Source organism: Sus scrofa, chromosome 6, assembly GCF_000003025.6.
Source record: "Sus scrofa isolate TJ Tabasco breed Duroc chromosome 6, Sscrofa11.1, whole genome shotgun sequence".
NCBI classification, from domain to species: domain Eukaryota; kingdom Metazoa; phylum Chordata; class Mammalia; order Artiodactyla; family Suidae; genus Sus; species Sus scrofa.
In genome coordinates, this window is record NC_010448.4 from 13,492,850 (window position 1) to 13,515,692 (window position 22,843).

The following is a 22,843-nucleotide window of genomic DNA, read 5'->3' on the forward strand; positions in this document are numbered from 1 at the left end:
CCGTTCCTGGAAAACACACTGGCATCTCTCCAAGGAGTGTCTTTATTCAGGGTGATAATAAACATCATAGCCTCTCCTCAGAGTAAACCTATTTCCTTAGGTCTCCGGATAAACCCAAGTCCCTTAGGGCTGGCAGGGAGGCAGCCCATTTGCTGCAGTGTCCAAGGCCGAAAGAGTGACCACTCATGCAGAAGGCAGGCCTGCCTCGGCTTTCCCACCTCATTAGGAGCCAAGAGGGACCTACCTCTCTTGGTGGGGGGGAAGTGTCCTCCAGTGCACACCCCTCACAGGTCTGAGTACGGAGGGTGAAGTGAGTTGAGGCCTTGATTCCCTGCTGCCAGCAGTGGAACAGTCTGGGCTGTCAGAGTTCCCCCAAGCCAAGCAGCCTTGCCCAGCTCCTGGGCTGTGGCCACTTAGGGAATGGGCCCTGAAGTGGGATGGGCCAAGTGCGCTCACCCTGGCACCTATAGGCGCAGCCTCTTGATGTCCTCACTGCGGAAGTCTATGCGCAGTGCCAGCACCTGGCGTACTTCAGCAGGAGTGAGGCGCCACGTCAATGGGCCGGAGTTGGCTCCCCAGTAATCTAGGATCTCGGTCACCTGTTGAGAAGAACGGAGATGAGTCAGCAAAGAGGAACTATCCTGAGTGAAGGCCTTGGGCTCCACCAGAGGCAGAGCAAGGGAACCCAGGAAGAAAGGTGGCTGACAGCTGGGCTGCTAGTGGAGACTTGGTTTGGAGGGAGTGGCAGGGATCCACGTTTTGTCTCTGCTTCTCTTCCTAGTCACTGTTCTCTGGCCAGGCCAAGGGAGCCCCACATACCCGCTCCAGATTGAGGATGGTGGCCATCTGGGAGAGCCGCGCAAACTTGTCTCGGATGGTCCAGGTGGTCACTGTGGTGAGGTAGGCGATGAGTGACCTCAGCTCCTTATCAAACTGCAGGCCGCCCAGCTGTAAGAGAACACGAGCCGTCACTGCTCAAGGCCTGGGCCTCTGGCCAAGCAGAACTGGCTCCCAGTTTTGCTCAGGGCTAGGCTGCAAGGCCAGCTGGGCCTCAGATGGTGCCTCAGTTGGCTTCAATGTCTCAGGGCAGGATTGAGCCTAGATATGCAGGGCCTAGGGATAGCAGACAGAGGAGACAGACTTGTCTTCCTTACAGGGGAAACATCAGAATGGGGGCCGGTACTTCCTTGACCTTACCCGGTTGAAGGTGGACTTTAGCACCACTTTCTCCAACTCGACTGCAACAAGGCTGGTCATGAGGCTGGTCAGGCTGTCATAGATGACTGGGGACAGGCCAGCCTGCACAAAGAGGTTAGACAGCAATGGGAGTCCCACCTCGCCCCTCTGCCTCCATAGGAGTCTTCAGGCATATTTCTATAGGCTGGGGCTTGGAGGGGCTTCCAGAGTTCCCAGCAGGAATGTGATAGGAAGCCTCAGGTACTGGTTTGAGCAGAGGTGGGTAATTCCATAGGCTGGTCCCAAGGGTCCCTGCTCACCTTGAACTCTGCCATTTGTTGCTCCAGGTTAAGGATGAACTGCTGTACCCAAGGGTCATTGGCCTCATAGTCATTGAATTCTTCCTATTGTCAGGAAACAAGGTAGGTCACCAGGAGCTCCTCCAAGAAGTACTAGTCACTGCCTCCCACTCCCCAACTTCCACCCTTCTAAGAAAACAGCTCCTGTAGCTTATGACTCATCCAGCCTAAAGCCAGCTTAAACCAGGCTGGAGAAACTGCTTCTGCTTCTGCATCACACTTCTAACCAGCAAATGGCCCTGGGCTTCCGCATGGCCCACACAATATGGTAAAACTCCTAGCAGTTTATTCCCTCTTGCATCTCATGTTTTATAGGAATGAAATGATTAGGTTTGGGAAAAAAAAAGCTCCCAAGTGTATGAGAGCTTGGGCAAAAAGAGCCTCAACAAAAGAGAATGTATCGGGTCAAGGCAACTCCTTTTAGATGTCTTTTGGAGCCCTCTGGTTGCAGGAACAACCCGTTTCTGGGAGGAGCCTAGTCTTAAGGGTGGGGGAAGTGGGCCTGAGAAACATGTAAGGTCTAGTCTGTTCAGTTGGCTCCACTGCCCTCTAGTTGGGGGCTGGGGAATGAGGGGTAATCCTGGGCTTGACAGCTGTCTGTGGTCAGACTGACCTCCTCAATGTTGTGGGAGACAGACAGAAAGGTGTTGATCCAAGGCTGCACCTGCGGCTTGATGGCTGTGCTGTTTAGCTCTGTCAGCCCTTCCTGTAGGACAAGGCAGAGACACATCAGACACAGAAGGCACAGGTCCACTTCCCTTCCCTTTCTCCTGCTCCATCCGTCCTTTGACCATCAGGGCATTCTTCCAGCTCTGAGGCATTTCTGCAGGCCCTGTCTGAAGTCTAACAGAGATTATGCTAATCAAAGAGGCCAGGAACAACCCGTTCTTTTCCAGACATGCGCCAATTCAGGTCCACGCCAGAGACGAGGCCATGGACTTGGTTTAGTAAACTCCAAGATGAAAAGATTTCTTGGTATGAAGCAGCACCTTTTGCTAAGGCCATGCAGAGCTGAGTAACCATGTGGTTCCATTTCCTGAGTATCCTTCTGAGCGCTCCTGGCACTGCGGAGGCCAAACAGAGATTCTAGAGGACCAAATGCTGGCTTGTCACCTTGACAGCTATGCTGCTGAAAACCTTTATTTTTCAACTGGGATGCACACAAGTTCAGTGGCTTGTACTCTACTCCTTCACGCCTCCTCCCCTGCTTCTGCCCCATTTTTTTTTTCTGTCTTTTGTCTTTTTGTCTGTTGTTGTTGTTGTTGCTGTTGTTGCTATTTCTTGGGCCGCTCCCGCGGCATATGCAGGTTCCCAGGCTAGGGGTTGAATCGGAGCTGTAGCCACCGGCCTACGCCAGAGCCACAGCAACACGGGATCCGAGCCGCGTCTGCGACCTACACCACAGCTCACGGCAACGCCGGATCCTTAACCCACTGAGCAAGGGCAGGGACCGAACCTGCAACCTCATGGTTCCTAGTCGGATTCGTTAACCACTGCGCCACGACGGGAACTCCTGCCCCATTTTTTAATATGCAAGAGCCCATGATAACCCAGTAATGGTATTCTCAGAGCAACAGACAGGCCCAGTAGTCAGCCAGCAGTAGAACCGGGGGCTTACCTGCAAGAGATCTCGGAATTTGTTGGACACGGCAGCCAAGTCAGAAAGGCAGCTGTCAAACTTGGCCTGGGCCTGCTCGCCTCCAATGCCCTGGCTGAACAGCTTCATGCAGTCACTCTAGGGGAGAACACCCAGCCATCAGGCTTCAGAGCACACCTGGGCCGTGGAGGGGTGGCCCAGAGAGGGGAGGGTGCAGAGGAGGCTAGTATGCAACCAGTTGTTTCTCCTGTTCTAGCCTCTTCTGGGAACAGCTCGGGTCAGTCTGAGGCCAGAACCCTGGCTGGTTTCAGGAAACCTGGATTTGATCCTGTGGCTAGCCTCTTGGCTCCCACTTCTGCCTTTGTAATATGAGGCTACTGGTGTCAGGGGTGTGAATAAGAAACAAATATCAAAAGTTTTTTTCATACCTTTAGAGTTAGACATTCCTGGCTTCAAATCCTGGCTCAGCCATGTATTAGTTGAGTGACTTTGGTCAAGTGACTTAAAGCTTCTGAGCTTCAATTTCCCTGTCCGTAAAATGGGGACACAAATTCCTGTTCCCATGGTAGTTGTGAGAGTTGGATAAGATGATGCACAAAGTGTTTAGCCCAGTGCCTGGCACACAGTAGGCGCTAAGAAGATACTGGCTATTGTAATAGTTTCTGCTTCTTAAATAGTTTTGTCTGGCTGCCCAAGGGAGATTGTCATGACCATAGACAAGATTTAAGTGATTAGATGTGCCAGGCCTAGTTTTAAGCATTTTACTTTTATTAGTAGAAGCACCTTTCTTATGAAGTATGTACTATTATCAACTATACTACATAGATGAAGAAACTGAGGCACAGAGAAGTTAGTAACTTGCCTAAAGCCACACAGCAGTAAGTCGTGAAGCTGGGATTCAAGCTAGGAATTAGGGCTCCAGAGCACCTGTTCCTAATCCCCACCCTACAGCCCATCTGTAGAGAACTTCACAGGGGGAGGTGCCTTGGGTTGTCAGGACCTTCCCATATTTCCTGTAGCTTAACGGTCTGTGCTGTTTTGGCTACAGTAGGAGCAGGACTGAGGAAGAGTTGCAAAAAGATCAATCTAGTAGGGAGAGGTCCTCAGCCCCATGGCATCCCCAAGACTTACTGTTTTTAACTAGCCTTTGGACCTCATCTGTAAAATGGACATCATACCACCTGACCTGCCTATCTCAAAGGACTGCTGAGAAAGAATACAGATGATGCAAATTGAAGAGGGGTGAGATTTATGGGAACTGTATTTTCAGTTCTTTGCTAACCTTTTCACTTGGTTAATTCTGCTGGCTCAGTTCTGAATTTCTAACATTTCAGAATTTAATTTAAAATCCAGCACACTAATGTTAAGGAAAAAGTGAGGAATACAATCTAATGCCATGACTTAAAAACAATGACGACAGTAACTATGTTGAACATTTAAACATGGAAGACACTATGCTTTTGGGACTTGATGAATATTGCTCTTATTTTATTCTATTTTAAGGCTTTTTTTGGGGGGGTAAATTCCTAATCTGGTAGTATGCAAACCTGACTGCTCTCTCTGAGCTTCCCTTAGGAACCTCATCAGCTCCTGGGCCCTCTTCTCATTGCTGGCTCCTGTCCTCCCTAGTCACCCCGGCCCTAAAAGCAACACTTAGCCCCGGGCTCAGCGCTGAGCCTCATGCCTCTATAGCAAAGCACCTTCCCTGATATGAGTGCTTGGTGGGAAGACAGGATCCTGACTTCCCTCCTCTCCTAGAAGCAGAGTTTGGGAGTAGGGGAGAGTTGGGGTTCTTCCTTTTCTAGTACTTAACAAAGTGACTGCACCATGCTATTATTGTAATTACTAGTACAGTCATTAACTACAGCTGGATGCTGCTTGTGTACCAGGTGCTTTACAAGATCTTGTTCAGCCTCACAACAAACCTGAGGGGCAGAGACCATTCTCCCTGTTTACATAAGAGGAAACTGAGGCTTAGGGAGGTTACAGAACTTGCCTCAGGCCACACAACTGCTAGTGGTCAAGTGGATACTTGAACTCACGGGTACCTGACTTCCAAGCCCAAGGAATTTCCACTATATTATGTGGCCTTCCTTTAAAAAATGATAATAGCACTTGGCTCTATGGGGTTAAGTGAGCCCTATATCATCTTAATCTCAGTGTTTATAGAGGACTTTATCATTTTTGGCCACACCCATGGCATGCGGAAGATTGGTCAGGGATTGAACTGGCGCTACAGCAGTGACCCAAGCCACTGCAGTGACACTGCTGGATCCTTAACCTGCTGTTCTACAAGGAATCACCACAACCCTGTTTTTTTATTTGGCCACCCAACCCAAAGCAGGGCAAGAGAGATCTCTATCTTGTTGCCTAGATGAGGGAACTGAGGCTCAGGGAGTTAAGGACTTGTCCAAGGTCACAGACCAAGCAGGTGGCATGCTGGAAGAGCTAATCGGAATTCTGATCTCCAATTCCTGGGTTAGAGCTCTTCCCACAGTTCAGAGACACCTTGCTACCATGCCAATCACTAATGAATCCCCTCAAGTACTCTGAAGAAGAGCTGCCTCAATGCCAGGGAATGCCACAGCCCCCACCAGGAGGAGTGCACTGGACCTGCTCTTAAAGGGAGGCCTGGGGAGGCTGCAGCCACTGAAAGCTGATAGGCAGTTTGTCCTGTACCTCCAGTGTCTTCTTCAAAGTGGAGATGTTTTCACTGCAGACTTCCACGTTGTTCAGGGTCACCTGGGCAACAAGGACAGAAGAATGTGACTTCCTGCTCACTGCTATTTGTACCCATTCCAAGGTCAGACTGGCTGACAGCTGTACTCCTGAGGCTCAGGTCTCAGAGTGGGCAGAATGGTGAACCAGGCTCGCCCTTTCTCCTGGGCCTGACACAAAGGCAGCAAAGCCATCTGGTCTCAGAGGTAGTGACCCAAGGTTTTAGGTCATTTTTGCTCCATGTTTAGGCAGGAAGGTCTAGGAGCAGTCCTGGGGCTCCAAACTTCCAAGCCCAGAACAGAGATGCCAAGGCTGGCATTCATTAAAGAAATGCTTCCTGAGAGCCTATCACCTATGAGGCATTTTCTCAACCATTAGTTCTCTGGCTCTGCCAAATACTTTCTGCAAAACAAGGATAGTTGACTTTGAACAACATAGGGGTTGGGGCACAGTTGAAAATCAGCATACATCTCCATCTGCAGAATCAACCAACCATGAATCGTGTAGTACTGTAGTATTTATCATTGAAAAACATCCACATATAAGTGGATGCAGTTCAAACTCATGTTGTTCAAGAGTCACCTGTATTATCAAGCCAGCTCACAGGGGGAAACAAGACTTCTAAGAAGGTGAAATGATTCACTAAGGTCAGTCAACTTTTTTTTTTTGGCTGCACCTGCAGCATGCAGAAGTTCCCAGACCAGGGAATGAACCCGCACCACATCAGTGACCTGAGCCACTGCAGTGACAATGCCAGATCTTCAATCTATTGCACCACAAGGGAACTCCCAGTCAACCCAAATGTCTATCGACAGATGAATGGATTAAGAAGATGTGGTAAATATACACAATGGAATACTATTCAGCCATAAAAAAAGAACAAGATAATGCCATTTGCAGGAACATGGATGGAACTAGGGACTCTCATACTAAGTAAGTTAGAAGAGAAAGACAAATACCATATGATATCACTTATATCTGGACTCTAATATACGGCACAAATGAACCCTTCCACAGAAAAGAAACTCATGGACTTGGTTGCCAAGGGGAAGGGGGAGGGAGTGGGATGGACTGGAAGTTTGGGGTTAACAGATGCAAACTATAGCATTTGGAGTGGATAAGCAATGAGATCCTGCTGTATGGCACAGGGAACTATATCTAGTCACTTGTGATGCAACATGATGGAGGATAATGTGAGAAAAAGAATATATATATGTGTATGACTGGGTCACTTTGCTGTACAGTAGAAGTTGACAGAACACTGTAAATCAAGTATAATGGAAAAAAATCTTATAAGTAAAAATGCAAAAATCCTAAAAAAATAAAAAATAAAAAATAAAGTGCTCGATATGTGCCAGGCACTGTTCTAGGTACTTAAAAGCAAGCAGTTGATAGAATCTACCCCTTTACAGAATTTACATTCCAGAAGGGAAGTCAGATAATAAATAAAATGTGAGGCAGGGAAAATTGCCATGAGGAAAAATAAAGCAGGGTAGGAGGACCGAAATTCAGAGACGGACAATGCTAGAGTCAGGATTAGATTTTACGTCTCCCCAGTCTAGGCCAAGGTCTCCTTCTGTCAAAACTCAACTGCCGGAGTTCCCGTCGTGGCGCAGGGGTTAATGAATCCGATTAGGAACCATGAGGTTGCGGGTTCGGTCCCTGCCCTTGCTCAGTGGGTTAACGATCTGGCGTTGCCGTGAGCTGTGGTGTAGGTCGCAGACACGGCTCGGATCCTGCGTTGCTGTGGCTCTGGCGTAGGCTGGCGGCTACAGCTCCGATTCAACCCCTAGCTTGGGAACCTCCATATGCTGCGGGGGCGGCCCAAGAAATAGCAAAAAGACAAAACAAACAAACAAACAAAAAAAAAAACTCAACTGCCTTATTGATGAGTTTGGTGCAGAAACACTGATTATGAAAAGCGGCATGTGACAAAAGTGATAATTAAGGTACAAGCTGCTACGACCATTTAGAGGAAAGAAACAAATGTTTTGGACGAAGGCATTGACGGAAACTCCATGGCAGAGTCCATAATCGAGCGGATCTAAAAGGCTGGAACATAATTCTGACAGGAGAGGAGGGTGAGAACATTCCTCCACTCCCACTGGCCTCCTTCCAGCCCAGTGTCCTGTTTGATACTTTCTTAATGGTACTTGGGATTATCTGATGTTGTCTTGTGTTTCCTGTTTGCCTTTTACACTAGAATGAGAGCTCCACGAAGGCAGGGATCTAGTCTGTCTTCTTTACAGCCATATCTCTAGCATAGCGCACTGTCCAATAGAACTTTCTTTTTTCTTTTTTTTGGGGGGCGCGCACCCGCGGCATATGGAGAGTCCCAGGCTAGGGGTTGAATGGGAGCTACAGCTGCCAGCCTACACCACAGCCACAGCAACGCCAGATCCGAGCCGCATCTGCAACTTACACCATGGCTCATGGCAACGCCAGATCCTTAACCCACTGAGTGAGGCCAGGGATCCACAATGGGAACTCCTGTCCAACAGAACTTTCTTAATGATGGAAATGTTTTAAATCTGAATTGTCTGGTACAGTACTCCTCGCCATGTGTGGCTACTGAGCACTTGAAATGTGGCTGGAACCTCAGGAATTGGATTTTTTTTTTTTTTTTTTAATGGTCATACCGAGGCATAAATGAAGTTCCTGGGCCAGGGACTGAATCTGAGCCACAGCTGCAGCAATGCTAGATCCTTAACACACTGCACCAGGCTGGGACTTGAACCCATGCTGCCACAGAGACAATGCTGGATCATTAAATCACTGTACCACAGCGGTAACTCTTAAAGTTGAATTTAAATAGCCACATTATATTGGGCAGCACAGCTCAAAAACCTAAATCAGTGGCTGACAACAGACATTTCTCAGTAAGTTGAATGAATGACTATCTTCTGGAGAAGGGATAACAAGCAAGGGCAGAGTGGCAGAAAATCCCCCAAAGTATTTGAGGATTAGGAGTCAACGCACAGAGAAGTGCAGAGAAATGGCAAGGGATGGAGCTGCAGAGATGGGTGAAGTCAGCCTGGAAGGTGGGTGCTAATGCTGTCCTGTAGACAACGGGGTGGCCCTGAGGATTACTTAAAGTGGGTGAATGTCGCATGAACACAGCTGTGGTTCAGGAATGTTAATGCAGAGGCTGTGTGTAGGGAAATCAGAGTCGGAGAAGATCACACTGCCTTTGAACTGGTGTGCTGGTGGCATGACCAGCAAGGAGGGGTGAGGGAGAGAGATGAGCTCATATTCTGAGAGACGAGTCTGGAATCTGAGGGTGAAAGAAGAATCGTGGAACCCGAGGGATTGAGATTAGGACGTCCCTCTTATCTTCCACAAGAAGACTGCCCTTGTCACTGAGGCCGCTTTCATGGTGGATGGTTAAGATTTAAAGGCCTTTCATCAGCATGTCACAACACAAGGCCACTAACATCACAAGAAATAACTGCAATGTCACGACAGCTCAAGGATAAAGGCCACACCATAAATGTTTCTAAGGCATTTGAGGGCATAAGAAAAACCTGTCATGAGGGAAAAATGGATTTGGGTCCAAATGGTATTGATTTCAAAGTTTCCTTGTACTGACAGTCCTTGTAAGCATGGATTCACTGAGCTTATCCTCAGCTCACAGTGAGCTTATCCTCAGCTCACAGAGAATGATGTATCAAGACTGTTGGGGAATTCATCTTGACAGCCAAATGAATCAAAGTGACATAAGAAATAGGCCCTACAGTGGGAGTGATGACATTTTAAGTACTTGGCATCAGGAAAACTAGAAAACTGTCGCCAAGCACTTAGCATGATCTTTTCTTGTTGGCCTTATCTTCTGGACCCTCAAACAACGAAGCTGTCTGAATGGGAGCAACAAATGTGTATACACGGCAGCCAGCCTAATGGGGCTTGTGGAGCCAAGGGGTGGGAAACAGGACTAGAGTGATAGGGTGGTTAGATTCAGGAGGCCCTTAACAAACTGCCAGGCAAAGATACCTAGTTTTTTAATTAAAAAAATTTTTTTAATTAAAAGAAAAATGTTTTTGGCTACCCTGTGGCATATGGAGTTCCCAGGCCAGGGATCAGATCCAAGCCATAGTTGCAACCTATGCTGCAGCTGCAGCAGGGCTGGATCCTTCACCCACTGTACTAGGCCAGGGATCGAATCTGCAGCTCAGCGCTGCAGAGACGCCACCGATCCCGTTGTGCCACAGTGAGAACTCCAAAGATGGCCAGTTTTGATGTGGTGGGTAGTAAGGAGTCATTTCTAAGCCAGAAATGAGAGAATGAAAGCAAGTTCTGTAGAATGCAAACAGAATGAAAAATTTTTCAGTTCTTGATCATACAAAGCTGGCTGCCAGACATTTTAGTCAAGTGTTCCAAAGGTACCGCATTGCAGAAGCAGTAATTACTTGGAGCTGATACTTTTTTGCAACAACCATGACATACCAAATTGAGAGAATCTATGCTTAGAGAAAATATTTTCAATGACAGAGAAAGTGGGGCTGCCTAAATAGCCTTCATATGGGATCTATCTGAGGACTGTTACTGTGGGTTGCCCTGCACAAGTGACAGGGTAGATATTAGCATGTTTAGGTTTCTGTTTCTCAAAGAAACATCTCAACTCTCTTCGTGTCATAGGCCCTTCAAGAATGTGATAAAAGCTAAGGACCCTGCTTCCAGAAAAAAAAAAAATGTATACATTTTTGCATCCAACCCAAGGGTATTCAGAAACCCAATTTGTAGATTGTTGATTGAGAGCCCTGTTATTGGATGTTTCTTTCAGGTTCTGAACCACAGGAGCCAAGAAGACTCAGAGTGTGGCCAATGCAGGGGTAGAGCAGAATGACTTCTGACCACACTGTACTCACACATGCCGAGATAGCATGTGCCATGAAGGCCTGATCATAGGCTCAGGACTCATCTGCATTCTTTTTGGCTCACCACAAACTGGTTGTTACCCTGTATAAAGCCTTTCTTCTTTCCATGCTTTGCTTTTCCCAGCTGTCACACAACTGGTAAGACTTGCTGCCATCTGTCATTCTGGGTAGTCAGGGCTTTAAGAAGGTCACCTTTCAGAGTAAGTTAAAAGGCTATGAAGAGTGCTAGGAAAGCATTCTGGTAGGCCTAAAGAATCACCCCCAACCCATGCTGTGGGATGTCCTCAGAAAAGTGGTCTGGGAGCCTAGCACAGATGTAATCCAGGCTTGATACTCAGTGGAGCCCCCTAAACAGCCAGGTTGTGTTCTTCGGAATGAGCATTGAGGAGAGCCAAGGTGCTCAGCTTTCCAGGCAGGGAACACTGCATGTCTTGGCTCATGCTGCTCTGAAACAGCTCCCTGGGTAAGAAACGGTATCAGAACCTTCTAGGAGGAGTTTCCCTAAAGGAGTTTCCCTTCCATATAAACATGAGAGGAACGTCTCCAGCTGAAAGCTGATTATACTGCGGCTAGTTTAACCTTTTGAGAGATGCTGACCAGCTCTGGGCCTGTGGGCCTACCTACCAGGAAGGAGAGCTTGGCCTCATCAGTGCTTTCGATGCCTTTAGTGTCAAATTTGCCCTGCTGGAGGCTGCTGTGCATGATGTTCACGGCACTTGTCACCCCACGCTGAATGTCCTGTAAGGTGGTGGCTGGGAAGCCCATCCGCAGCTTGTTACACAGAACGTCCCTGGGGGCAGAAGAGCATATAAGGATTGACAGCGCTCAGCTGGCCTCCAGGACAGCAGCACCAGAGGGCTCACTGTCCTGACCCAGCAGCATGAACTGTTCTCTCGGGGGAATAACCATCTCTGAGATCACAGGAGACCTTGAGCAGCCGAGATCTGAGAGAGGTCAACTGATATGACAGCCACCAGGACTCACTGATGTGACAACAACACACAGAAGAGACTGGCCAACTCTTTACTCCCTATGAGACTTTCACTTAAGACCACTGAGCTCCACAAGAGAAGGCAGTACAGCTTAGTGAAAGGCACTACCTTTCAAGTGCAAGTGTTGATGAGAGAATAAGTTTTGAAAGTCAGACTCTCTTCCATATTCTACCATTTGAGATGTATGCTCTCCCTGAGCCCCGGTTTCCTCATCTACAAAAAAGACCTAGTGGTTCCTACCTCATAGGGTTATTTTTAGGACTGAACAGAAACAGGAAATCAGCACAATGCCTGGCCTGTAGCAATGGCAACTATCAGTGCTACAACTATTGCCTTCCTCAGAGCCATCTGTTCTTTTTCCTAGGTCTGAGGGCTAGTAACTCCTCCAATCCAGTCCAGGGAACACAGATGTGGCCTATAAAATGTCTGGTTGCTAGACAACTGCCTGGAGTCAAGGATGCTGTGCTATGGATAGAAGCTTATATCCTGAATAGAAGTGAACTAGAATCATAAGGAAAAAAAGGAAGAAACAAAATGGGCCTCAGGAATCAATCACTATTAGGACCTTTTTGCCTCCTAGAAAGTAGAAAGGGCATCAACTATACCTGAAGTCAGACTCCAGCTCTGTGGTGGCAAGGTTGATCATGGCACAGAGACAGTCAATGCTGGAGCTAGACAGAGCCCGGCCAATGCACTTCTTAACAATGTAGAAGACATCATCCACCATACTGGATGTCAACTGGCCCTTCTCATAGGTGTCCAGAGCCACAGCCTGGGAAAAAAGCAAAGCGCCCAATAAGGGCCCCAGTTCTGCATGTCACTGTTCTACACAGTTCTGAAAAAGGCCGTGGCTCTGCCCCCTTTTCTGTACCTTGTCCATGTTTTTCCCAACATAGCTTATTCTGGTCACAGGTTAGTGTGGCTCCTCTTTGCCAAAATCGCTCACTTTTCTACCGATCACCGTGTTAAGAAATTATTTAGGGCGTTTGTCTTGGGAGCATCTGTTTCATGGGATGTAAGACACCAGGTGAGGCCCTTCTTCCCCAAGGCTCCTCACCCACATATGTCCTCAGGGAGGCAGGGAAGCTCCCTGAGGAGCCAAGGTGCTCTTTTGTGATCCTTGGGAAAGAAGTCCCAGCTGGGTCCATGAGGAGCACAACCACTCCACAGATGCCCTTTAAAGCAGTACACTCAGTCTACATGCAAGGGTATTCTCAAAGCAGGACCAAGAAATATGACATGTCTCAGCCATTCCCTTCAGCCTGGCTTCTTGGACAGGAAGCCCCATGTCCCAGGGATGTGTCCTCTGTCCTACCTTGTTGACAGTCTCCCGCATGAAGTACTCCTCCATGGTAATATAGAGACCAATTAGCTCCTGCATGGTGCAGCTCAGTAGGCAGTTATTGAGGAGTTTGTCCAGACACTTCTGGTGCTCTAGGGGACAGCCAGGAAAGGAATACTCACTCTTCTTCCCCAAGGGAAATAGATCAACTTTTCTCATATTTTCACGTTCCTTTCTAGTCTCTGTTCAATATCTGTACATAATTTATATGGCTAATAATCACGGTACCAATACAATTTTGTCTTCTGTTTAAAAATTATATAATAAATATTTCAGGAGTTCCCATTTATGGCTCAGTGGAAACAAATCTGACTAGCATCCATGAAGATCAGTTTCGATCCCTGGCCTTGCTCAGTGGGTTAAGGATCCAGTGTTACCATGAACTGTGGTATAGGTCACAGACATGGCTCAGATCCTGAGTTGCTGTGGCTGTGGTGTAGGCCAGCAACTATAGCTCCAATCTGACCCCTAGCCTGGGAACCTCCATATGGTGCGGGTGCAGCCCTAAAAAGACAAAAAAGAAAAAAGAAAAAAAAATGTATATATATATAAAATAAATATTTCAGTGTTTCTACATAGCTTTGCCTGGTCTTCATTTTAACTTACTTTTTTTTTTTTTTTTTTTTTGTTGCTTTTTAGGGCCAAAGCTGTGGCATATGGAAGTTCCTGGGTTGGGGTGGAACTGGAGCTGCAGGCCTATACCACAGCCACAGCAACATCAGATCTGAGCAGCACCTGTGACCTATACTACAACTTGAGGCAATACTGGATCCTTAACCTGAGTGAGGCTAGGGATCAAACCTGCATCCTCATGGATACTAGTCAGGTTCCTAACCTGCTAAGCCACAACGGGAACTCCTAGAGAGTCTTTATTTTTGAAATTATTCTATTTTTAGACACCTGGGTTATTTTCAAACTTCTGTCATTAGAGATAACTGGGAATCATAGTAACTGGAAATTTTAGTTAATATTACTGTACAAAAAACTTACTACTTCTTTTCTATTTTTTCCTTAGAATTATTAAGACTCAAAAGATATACATTTCCAGGCCAAAGACTAATATATTAGGTACAGAACATTTCATTCTCTAACCAAAAGAATGTGCTGTCCAACAGAATTTTCTGTAGTAAGGGGAATCTAAATCCATGTTGACGGGAGTGTTCTAAATCTGTGTTGTCTAATATGATAGCCACTATTAAGCACTTAAAATGTGCTTTATTATATGGTGTTCCTGGTGGCCTACTGGTTAAGGATTTGGCATTGTCACTGCTGTGTTCCAGGTTCGATCTCTGGCCTGGGAACTTCCACATGCCACAGATGTGGCCAAAAAAAACAAAAAAAGTGCTTAATATGATTGAGGAACCAAAGTAAAAATTTTTTTTTTTCCTTTTCTTTTCTTCGTTTTTACAGCCACATCTATGGTATATGGAAGCTCCCAGGCTAGAGGCTGAATCACAGCCGCAGTTTCAGGTCTACTCCAAAGCCACAGCAACACCAGATTTGAGCTGCATCTGGGACCTACACCACAACCACGGCAACACCGGATCCGAGCTGCATCTGTGACTTACACCACAGCTTGAAGTAACACTGGATCCTTAACCCACTGAGTGGGGCCAGGGATTGAACGCACATCTTTAAGGATACTAGTCAGGTTCATAACCTGATGAACCACAATGAGAACTCCTAATTAAATTTTCTTTTTTAAAATTATTTATTTATTGCTAATTAAATTTAAATAGTCACATGTGGCTTGTGGCTTCTGTATTAAACAGCATAACTGTGAACATACATGGTCATTACTAATAGCAGTCAGCACCAAACCCTAAATGAGATTATATTTTCCTTAAATACAAATTCAAGGCATTACCACTTGGGTCATACAAATAATTCCCTTGGGAGTTCCTTTGTGGTGTAGTGTGCTAAGGATCCAGTGTTGCCATTGCAGCAGCTCAGGTTGTTGCCATGGCAGAGGTTTGATCCCTGGCCCAGGAATTTCCACATGTTGTGGGTGCAGACAAAAACAAACAAACAAAAAAAACCCTTGCCTTGCATTATTGCTACAAGCCATGCAGAATGCCATAGATGGTAGATTAGTTTCAGGTTTCCAATTTAGGAAACCTGGATATATTTAACCAGTAGTAATTAAATGGTCTCCTTAAAAACCTAGAGCGTTAATCTGTCAGTGAAATAAGACTATGACATGTTTTTATTCAACATATTTTTTGCTTCAAAAATTGAGACTGTGGGAACTGGGAGACTGAGGGAAAGAATGAAATGCTTTCTTTATATATATATTCTTTTCTCAAGATTACACCTCAGTATTACACTAAGATATAATTTATATACCATAAGATTCACCCACTGTATATGTGTAATTCAATGATTTTTTTTAAGTAGCTTTATAAAGTTTTTAATAAGAGCCACAATCCAGTTGTATAATATTCCTCTCATTCCTTAAAGTGTCCTCATGGAATTATATCTGTCTTTGTATTCGTATCTATCTGTCCATCTATAGTGTACACATATCACCTACTTAACACCAATCCCTAACTCTGAGCTGGTGAGGAAACACGGTGTGGGGAAAAGAACAGAAGAAAATCATTTAACCATTCTTGCCTTTAGCTTCCCTTATCAGTAAAATGATTAGATGGCCTCAAAGATCCAACCCAGTTCTAAAATTTGCTAAGTGTAGATTTCTTCCTGGGAGTCAGTCTGTCCACAGAACCAGAGACCAAAAGCCCCAGTTATTTTCTTATTAAAAGATTTGTGGCTTAACTATTACAAAACAGTGCCAACTATATTCCAACCCATCCCAGAGAACATGGGAAATGCCTTTTACCTTGTTTTACTTCCTCTGAAGCCATGGAGTCCCCCACCTCAAAATCCGAGCTGATCCTTTTCCTGAGGAAGCGTAAGTACAGCTCACTGCGGGCATTCATCAGGGTGACCTCAGTCAAGATAGGATCCAGTTCCCTGAGACACACGGAGTGGAAGGAATAAGCAGGAGACTGGATTCCTTCAGATATAAGAGCTACAGGGCAAACACAGTCCCAAACTCCCCCCTCCCACTGGGCCCAGAAGGGTCAGCTCTGCCAGACGGTCATCCTAGCTCTGCTGGCCCAATTATAATCAGAGACAGCTGTCAACAACATATTCCATTTACATGTGTCACCTGAATTATTCACCCCCTAAAATCCTGTCAGGGCTAAATAAAAGATTGGGAGATGTATTTTTGTTAGTGGTTTGAATAAAAATTATATACGCTTCATGTGGAAGAAATCAATTTTAGGGAAAAAAAGTTGGAAGACTCACACTTTTCAATTTTAAAATTTACTACAGAGCTACAGCAAACAAGACAGTGTGGTTTTACTGGCATAAGGATAGACATACAGATTAACTGAGAGTCCAGAAACCTTCATATTTATGATCAACTGATTTCCAATAAGAAAGCTAAAACAACTCAATAAGGAAAGAACAGTCTTTTCAACAAATTGTGCTGGGATAACAAAACTCACATTGCAAAGAATGAAGTTCATCTTCTCCCTCACATCATAGACAAAATTAACTCTTTTCCACATTGAAGTCCAAGAGATCTTTTCAAGACATAAACCTGGTCATATCATAATCATATGATGTCCATAGGTCTTAGGATACAAGACACTGAATGGCCTAACAGCCTCATTAGATGCATCTCATATAAGGCTCTCCCCAACTCTCAGCACTTCAACAATACTGGCCGTCTTTCAGTTTTTCAAACACACCGGGTCTTTGCACGTGCTTTCCTCACTCTACCTGGAACACATTTCACCTCTTATTCCTATTTATTTTGTTGTGGGGGAGGTTTTTTGGCTGCATCCGTGGCATACAGAAGTTCCCAGACCAGGGATCAAACTCATGCTGTCGCTGTAACCAAAGCCACAAGAGTGACATTGTCAGGTTCTTAGCCCACTGAGTCAGGAGGGAACTCCCCACTTTTGAAGTTTCAGATTTAAAGTCATTTCCTCAGGATTTTTTTCCTTGAACTTCATCGATTTAGGTTACATCCCTTTATTCATGCTTCTCTGTACTCTATACTTAATATATTGTAATCGACAGCACCAACTCTAGAGTCAGACTGCTCGGATTCTATTCCTGGCTTTGTTGCTTTCTAGTTGTACGATCCTGGGCAAGTCACTTAGCCTCTACAGGCTTCAGTTTCCTCATCTATAAAAAGAGTTTATGGATTAAATCAGTGATTTCAGATAGCGGTGACTTTATCTCTCCAGGTATATTTGGCAGATGACATCGCAGTACCAGTATCTTGCGGGTAGAGGCCAAGGATGCTGATAAACATAATACAAGGCACAGGTAGTTTTCACGACAAAGAAATTATACAGCTACGGAGTTCCTGTTGTGGTTCCTGATGCTGTCTCTGTGAGGATGTGAGTTCTACCCCTGGTCTCGCTCAGTAGGTTAAGGATCCAGTGTTGCTGCAAGCTGTGGCATACATTGCAGATGCCACTCAGATCTGATGTTGCCATGGCTGTGGCATAGGCCTTAGCTGCAGCTTTGATTCAACTCCTAACTTGGGAACTTCCATATGCTGCAGGTGTGGCCGTAAAAAGATTAAAAAAAAAAAAAGAAATCATACAGGTAAAATGCCAATAGTACAGAGACTGAGAAACCCTGGATTAAATGATTTAATATTTGTTAAGTGCTTAGAACAATGTCTGGCACATAGTACACTCTATAGGTGTGTCAGTTATTATTTGTCTTCTTTATAAGCTATAGATGCCACATAGAAAGAATTATGTCTGTTTTGCTTGTTGTGTTTGCTGACATATCCCCAGTACCAAGAAAGGACCAATGCCTGGTATATAGTATGTATTTGGTAAAAATTTGTTGATTGAATGAATACATTTTTATGTTTGGAATTTCTTTCTTTTTCTTTTTAATGCCGCACCTGTAGCATGCGGAAATTCCCAAGCTAGGGTTGAACTGGAGCTGCAGCTCCCAGCCTATGCCACAGCAACACAGGATCCTAGCTCTATCTGCGACCTACAACACGGTTCACAGCAACGTTGGATCCTTAACCCACTGAGTGAGGCCAGGGATCAAACCTGCATTGTCATGGATACTAGTCGGGTTCTGAACCCACTGAGCCACAATGGGAATTTCTGGAATTTCTTTTAATAAGCATATGTTACTTTCACTAGAAAAAAGTTAAAGTTTAAAATTATGGGACAGTAGTTATCTTTGGGGGAGGGAGAGGAGAGGAGTCACTTTGGGGACTTCAAAAGTCTTGCTGACGATCTATTCTTTACAAAACAAAGGCTATACATGTGCTTTTCTTTATATGCTATATTTCATTAAAAAAAGAGTCACAGATAAAGTATATTTAAACATAAACCACACTGTTAGAGAGTAGTCTCTGAATGATACTTGATTACCAAGTCAAACTCTTATGTGCTGAAGAAAAGAGGATTATTACCTTGGTTCTATTTTTTCTGATGTAGAATTTCTCATCAAGTTGTTCTGGACATGCCGGAACTGCAATACACCACAGAAATGAAAATGTTCTTCCCCTCCCTACCCCTTCTATCTGCCTCTTGCAAGTCACTCCAGGCTTCTGGCATAAGAATGTTTAAGTTTGGTTTGTTTAACAGACAAGCCAAAAAGTAGGCTCTCAGGTTGAGGAGCCAAGGATTTTTTTCTTTTTTCTTTCTTTTTTTTTGGGCTACACTCTCAGCATGTGCAAGTTCCAAGAATCAGGGACTGAAGTCGCACTGCAGCTGCATCCTGCACCACAGCTGCAGAAATGCAGGATCCTTAAGCTGCTTTGTCACAAGGGAACTTCCCAAAGATTACAGGCTAAAGTTCACCTATAGTATCACACTTAAAAGTGATGCTAGTGGTGTTCCAATGGACTACTGTCTAGAGTCTCCTAGGAATAAAATTGTGTGGGGCTACTCCTACAGTTTATCTGCTCAAAGGTTTGGAGAAACAACGTTCTGAAAAAGTCAATGTTACCTTTAGTATTCAAGAATCGAAGGAGAAATCTGCGACAAATTACTTAATACTGAATAAAACCTTAAAAAATAAAATTCTCATCAAATCACCAGAAGGCTTTGTTGGATATTCTGTGATAGAGAAGTGATCTAATGCTTCTGTTATGTTCCTTTTAGGAAGCCCTTTGTATTTCCTTCTCAGTCTTGTACTGAGGCCGTCATCATCTTGATATAACACCTCAAGTTCAAGTGAAGCTGGTGAGGGGCAACATGCAGGCCAGTCTGCATTCGGCATTTTTCTCCCAGCTGCATCTTTTTTCACTCCTCCCACCCCTGCAATTTATTCTATTCAGTGTCGCTGGCTAATGTCTGCTTCCAAACTACCTGTAAGCGTCCCCTGCTCACCTGCTGATGGTAGTCCCTCTGCTTGATGAACTTGTCTACCACCTTCTCCACCTGTCTGTCACATTCCACCTGAAGATATTTTATCAGGGTGTAAAGTCTCCCTGGCCCATAATAGGTTTCCACTATTGGTTGATGGGTCTCCACAATTCGGGCAATCCCTAGAAGGGAGAGAGTGAGAGGGTTGGATTCCAAATATTCTTCCTGCAAGATAAACTCCTTTCTTCTATCCAGGACTGACCTGGGATCTAACACAACCCTTTTTGGCTGTTTTACTTCCCCAAATGAAAAAAAAAAAATGGTTCTTGTCAGTGCCAGGAGAGGCTGAGCAAATCTGTTAAATATGCACAATGTTTGGTATACTAGCAGACATTTGATAAGTTATATGGAAAGTTTCTACAGGAGTATCTTTTGAAATGAGCATCACTCTTCTCCCACATATTTTAGGGTTAAATTGACTCAGAGTTTGGGTCTTGAGGGCTAGGGAGAATCAAAGCATCTGAAAGATTCTAATTTTTGCTTGTTAGATACTGAATTGGGAAGTTAATTCTCCAATAAATCAATACATAGAAAACCATAAGATTAAATTAAAGGAATCAAACTAGTGAGAAAAGAAGAAAATCTAGGAAGCAGGTGTGAGCAGTATTGGAGGGTGGAGAAAGAGGCTTGCCTTCAAACAGAAGAGTGAGTGTATCTGCAAAGATGACTGCAGCTCTTCGATCGCTCATATCTGTCCCGAGAACCAAGAGTAGATTCTCCTCAGCTTTACTGGCCACCTGAAAAAAGTAGAAAATCCACAAATACTTCTTAGATCAAAGGCCAGCCTCTGTTTTCCAAAAAGACCTGCCATTGGCTTTCTTTTTTCCATGTGTCCCTTGATGCCTGAAAACCTAAGCAGCACAGAAGAATGTTTCTGGGGGGCTCTGAGTTGTCTGGGCTTCAGGCAAGACAAAGAACTTAACACAGTGGTAACTCTTCTTCCATTGGGAGGTATAAATAATGCTTTCCTTTCTTTGATAATGTCTATTGCCATTAAACTAGGGAAAGAGTTGCAAGTTTCAATAACTGTTTCAAAGTATAACTCAAAGTTGTTATTAATGGTGCTTTGTTTAGCAGGGCAAGGAATCTGGGTATACTGAGAAAGGGACTTTAAAACTGATTAACAGAAGTCATTTCCAGGTTTCAGATGACAAAGTACTGATTACAAAAAAAGTACTGGAGTTCCCATGATGCTGCAGCAGAAATGAATCTGACTAGGAACCATGAGGTTGCAGGTTCGATCCCTGGCCTTGCTCAGTGGATTAAGGATCCAGTGTCGTTGAACGCTGTGGCGTAGGCTGCAGACGTGGCTTGGATCCCACGCTGTTGTGGTTGTGGCGCAGGCCAGCATCTGTAGCTCCTATAAAACCCCTAGCCTGGGACCCTCCATATGCCACAAGTGTGGCCCTAAAGAGCAAAAAAAAAAAAAAAAAGGACCACAGGAGTTCCCACTGTGGTGCAGCAGGATCAGCAGCTCTTGGGAGCACTAGCACTTTTTTCAGTTAACCATTACCAACTATTATTTTTTTAGTTAATTTTAATTTTAATTTTAATTTTTTTTTCTTGTCTTTTGGTCTTTTAGGGCCACACCTGCAGCATATGGAGGTTCTCAGGCTAGGGGTCTAATCAGAGATGTTGCTGCCAGCCTATGCCAGAGCCACAGCAACACCAGATCCGAGCTGTGTTTGCAACCTACACCACAGCTCATGGCAAAGCTGGATCCTTAACCCACTGAGCGAGGCCAGGGATCGAACCCTCATGGCTCTCATTTGGATTCGTTTCCACTGCGCCAAGACAGGAACTCCCCAGTTAATTAATTTTTAGAATGGGTACAACACACTTAAACATTCAAAAGAAAGAGGGAATTTTTGGAGTTCCTGTCATGGCTCAGTGGTTAACGAATTGGACTAGGAACCATGAGGTTGCAGGTTCGATCCCTGCCCTTGCTCAGTGAGTTAAGGATCTGGCATTGCCGTGAGCTGTGGTATAGGTCAGAGACGTGGCTTGGATCCTGCATTGCTGTGGCTGTGGCCAGCAGCTACAGCTCCAATTGGACCCCTAGCCTGGGAACCTCCATATGCCGCCGGTGCGGCCCTAAAAAGGCAAGAAAAAAAAAAAAAAAAAGGAGTTTTTGGTAAAAAGTAGTTCTTCCTCTTACTTATGTCTTTTGGTCTAAGTCTCCTCCTGAGAGGTGACTACTGCTAACTGTTCCAAAAATATCCTATGCTTATACAGGTATACATCTTTATCGACACCCTCTTATTTTAAACAGGAGCAATAGCATATTATTACTTAACAAACCACTTATGTCAGCACATATGGAACTATCTCATTTTTCTTAATGGGAAAGTAGTGTTCCATTGTACAGAACTGGGTGCCGGTGGGGGGAATGCACTCTGATACATAGTTAAAAAACAAACAACAACCCTGTGCACACATGCCTACTGATATTTGCTTTTCTTCATCTAAGGTTTTGGGGAGGAGGGTGGACTGAGACTTTAACTGGAATCTGTTTCTTTTTCAGTTTTAATCTTTTTTTTTTTTTTTGTCTTTTTGCCATTTCTTGGGCCGCTCCTGCAGCATATGGAGGTTCCCAGGCTAGGGGTCGAATTGCAGCTATAGCTGCCAGCCTACACAAGAGCCACAGCAGCGCAGGATCCAAGCCGCATCTGCGACCTACACCACAGCTCACGGCAATGCCGGATCGTTAACCCACTGAGCAAGGGCAGGGATCGAACCTGCAACCTCATGGTTCCTAGTTGGATTCGTTAACCACTGCGCCACCACGGGAACTCCCAGTTTTAAACTTAAGTGACCTCTCAGTTTCTGAAATGCAAGCCTGGTTTAAAAAAAAATTTTTTTTAATGGCCGTATCAGTGGCATATGGACGTTCGCAGTCTAGGGGTTGAATCCAAGCTGCAGTTGCTGGCCTATGCCACAGCCACAGCAATGTGGGATCTGGACCACATCTACAACCTACCCTACAGCCTGCGGCAACACTGGATCCTTAACCCACTGAGGAGGCTAGGGATTGAACATGCACCCTCATGGATGCTATGTCTTAACCAGCTGAGCCACACTGGGAACTCCACAAGCCTGTTCCTGCCACTGTCGCCAAGTCTGATTTTGAGACTCAAACTTAGTTATGAAGTTGTAAAACCACTAAACAACATCTCTGAATGCTTTTTTTTGTCTTTTGTCTTTTGTCTTTTCAGGGCCACATTTGTGACATATGTAGGTTCCCAGGCTGGGGTGAATTGGAGCTTCAGCTGCCAGCCACAGCCACAGCCACAGCAACACCAGACCTGAGCCTCATCTGCAACCTACACCATAGCTCACAGGAGCACTGGATCCTTA

The 22,843-nt window shown here is 45.1% G+C and overlaps 1 protein-coding gene across 1 annotated transcript in view; it reads right to left on the reverse strand.

Moving 5' to 3' along the window:
• Positions 27–22,843, reverse strand: part of COG4 (component of oligomeric golgi complex 4) — a 31,567-nt gene continuing 8,750 nt past the window's right edge. Inside the window, 14 exon segments of the mRNA NM_001244337.1 lie at positions 27–599; positions 820–948; positions 1,198–1,299; positions 1,497–1,580; positions 2,149–2,241; positions 3,154–3,270; positions 5,812–5,874; positions 11,349–11,514; positions 12,322–12,488; positions 13,032–13,150; positions 15,898–16,031; positions 18,529–18,587; positions 19,451–19,608; positions 20,118–20,223. Of these exon segments, the coding sequence (NP_001231266.1) occupies positions 465–599; positions 820–948; positions 1,198–1,299; positions 1,497–1,580; positions 2,149–2,241; positions 3,154–3,270; positions 5,812–5,874; positions 11,349–11,514; positions 12,322–12,488; positions 13,032–13,150; positions 15,898–16,031; positions 18,529–18,587; positions 19,451–19,608; positions 20,118–20,223 (1,632 nt within the window). The 3' untranslated portion in view covers positions 27–464.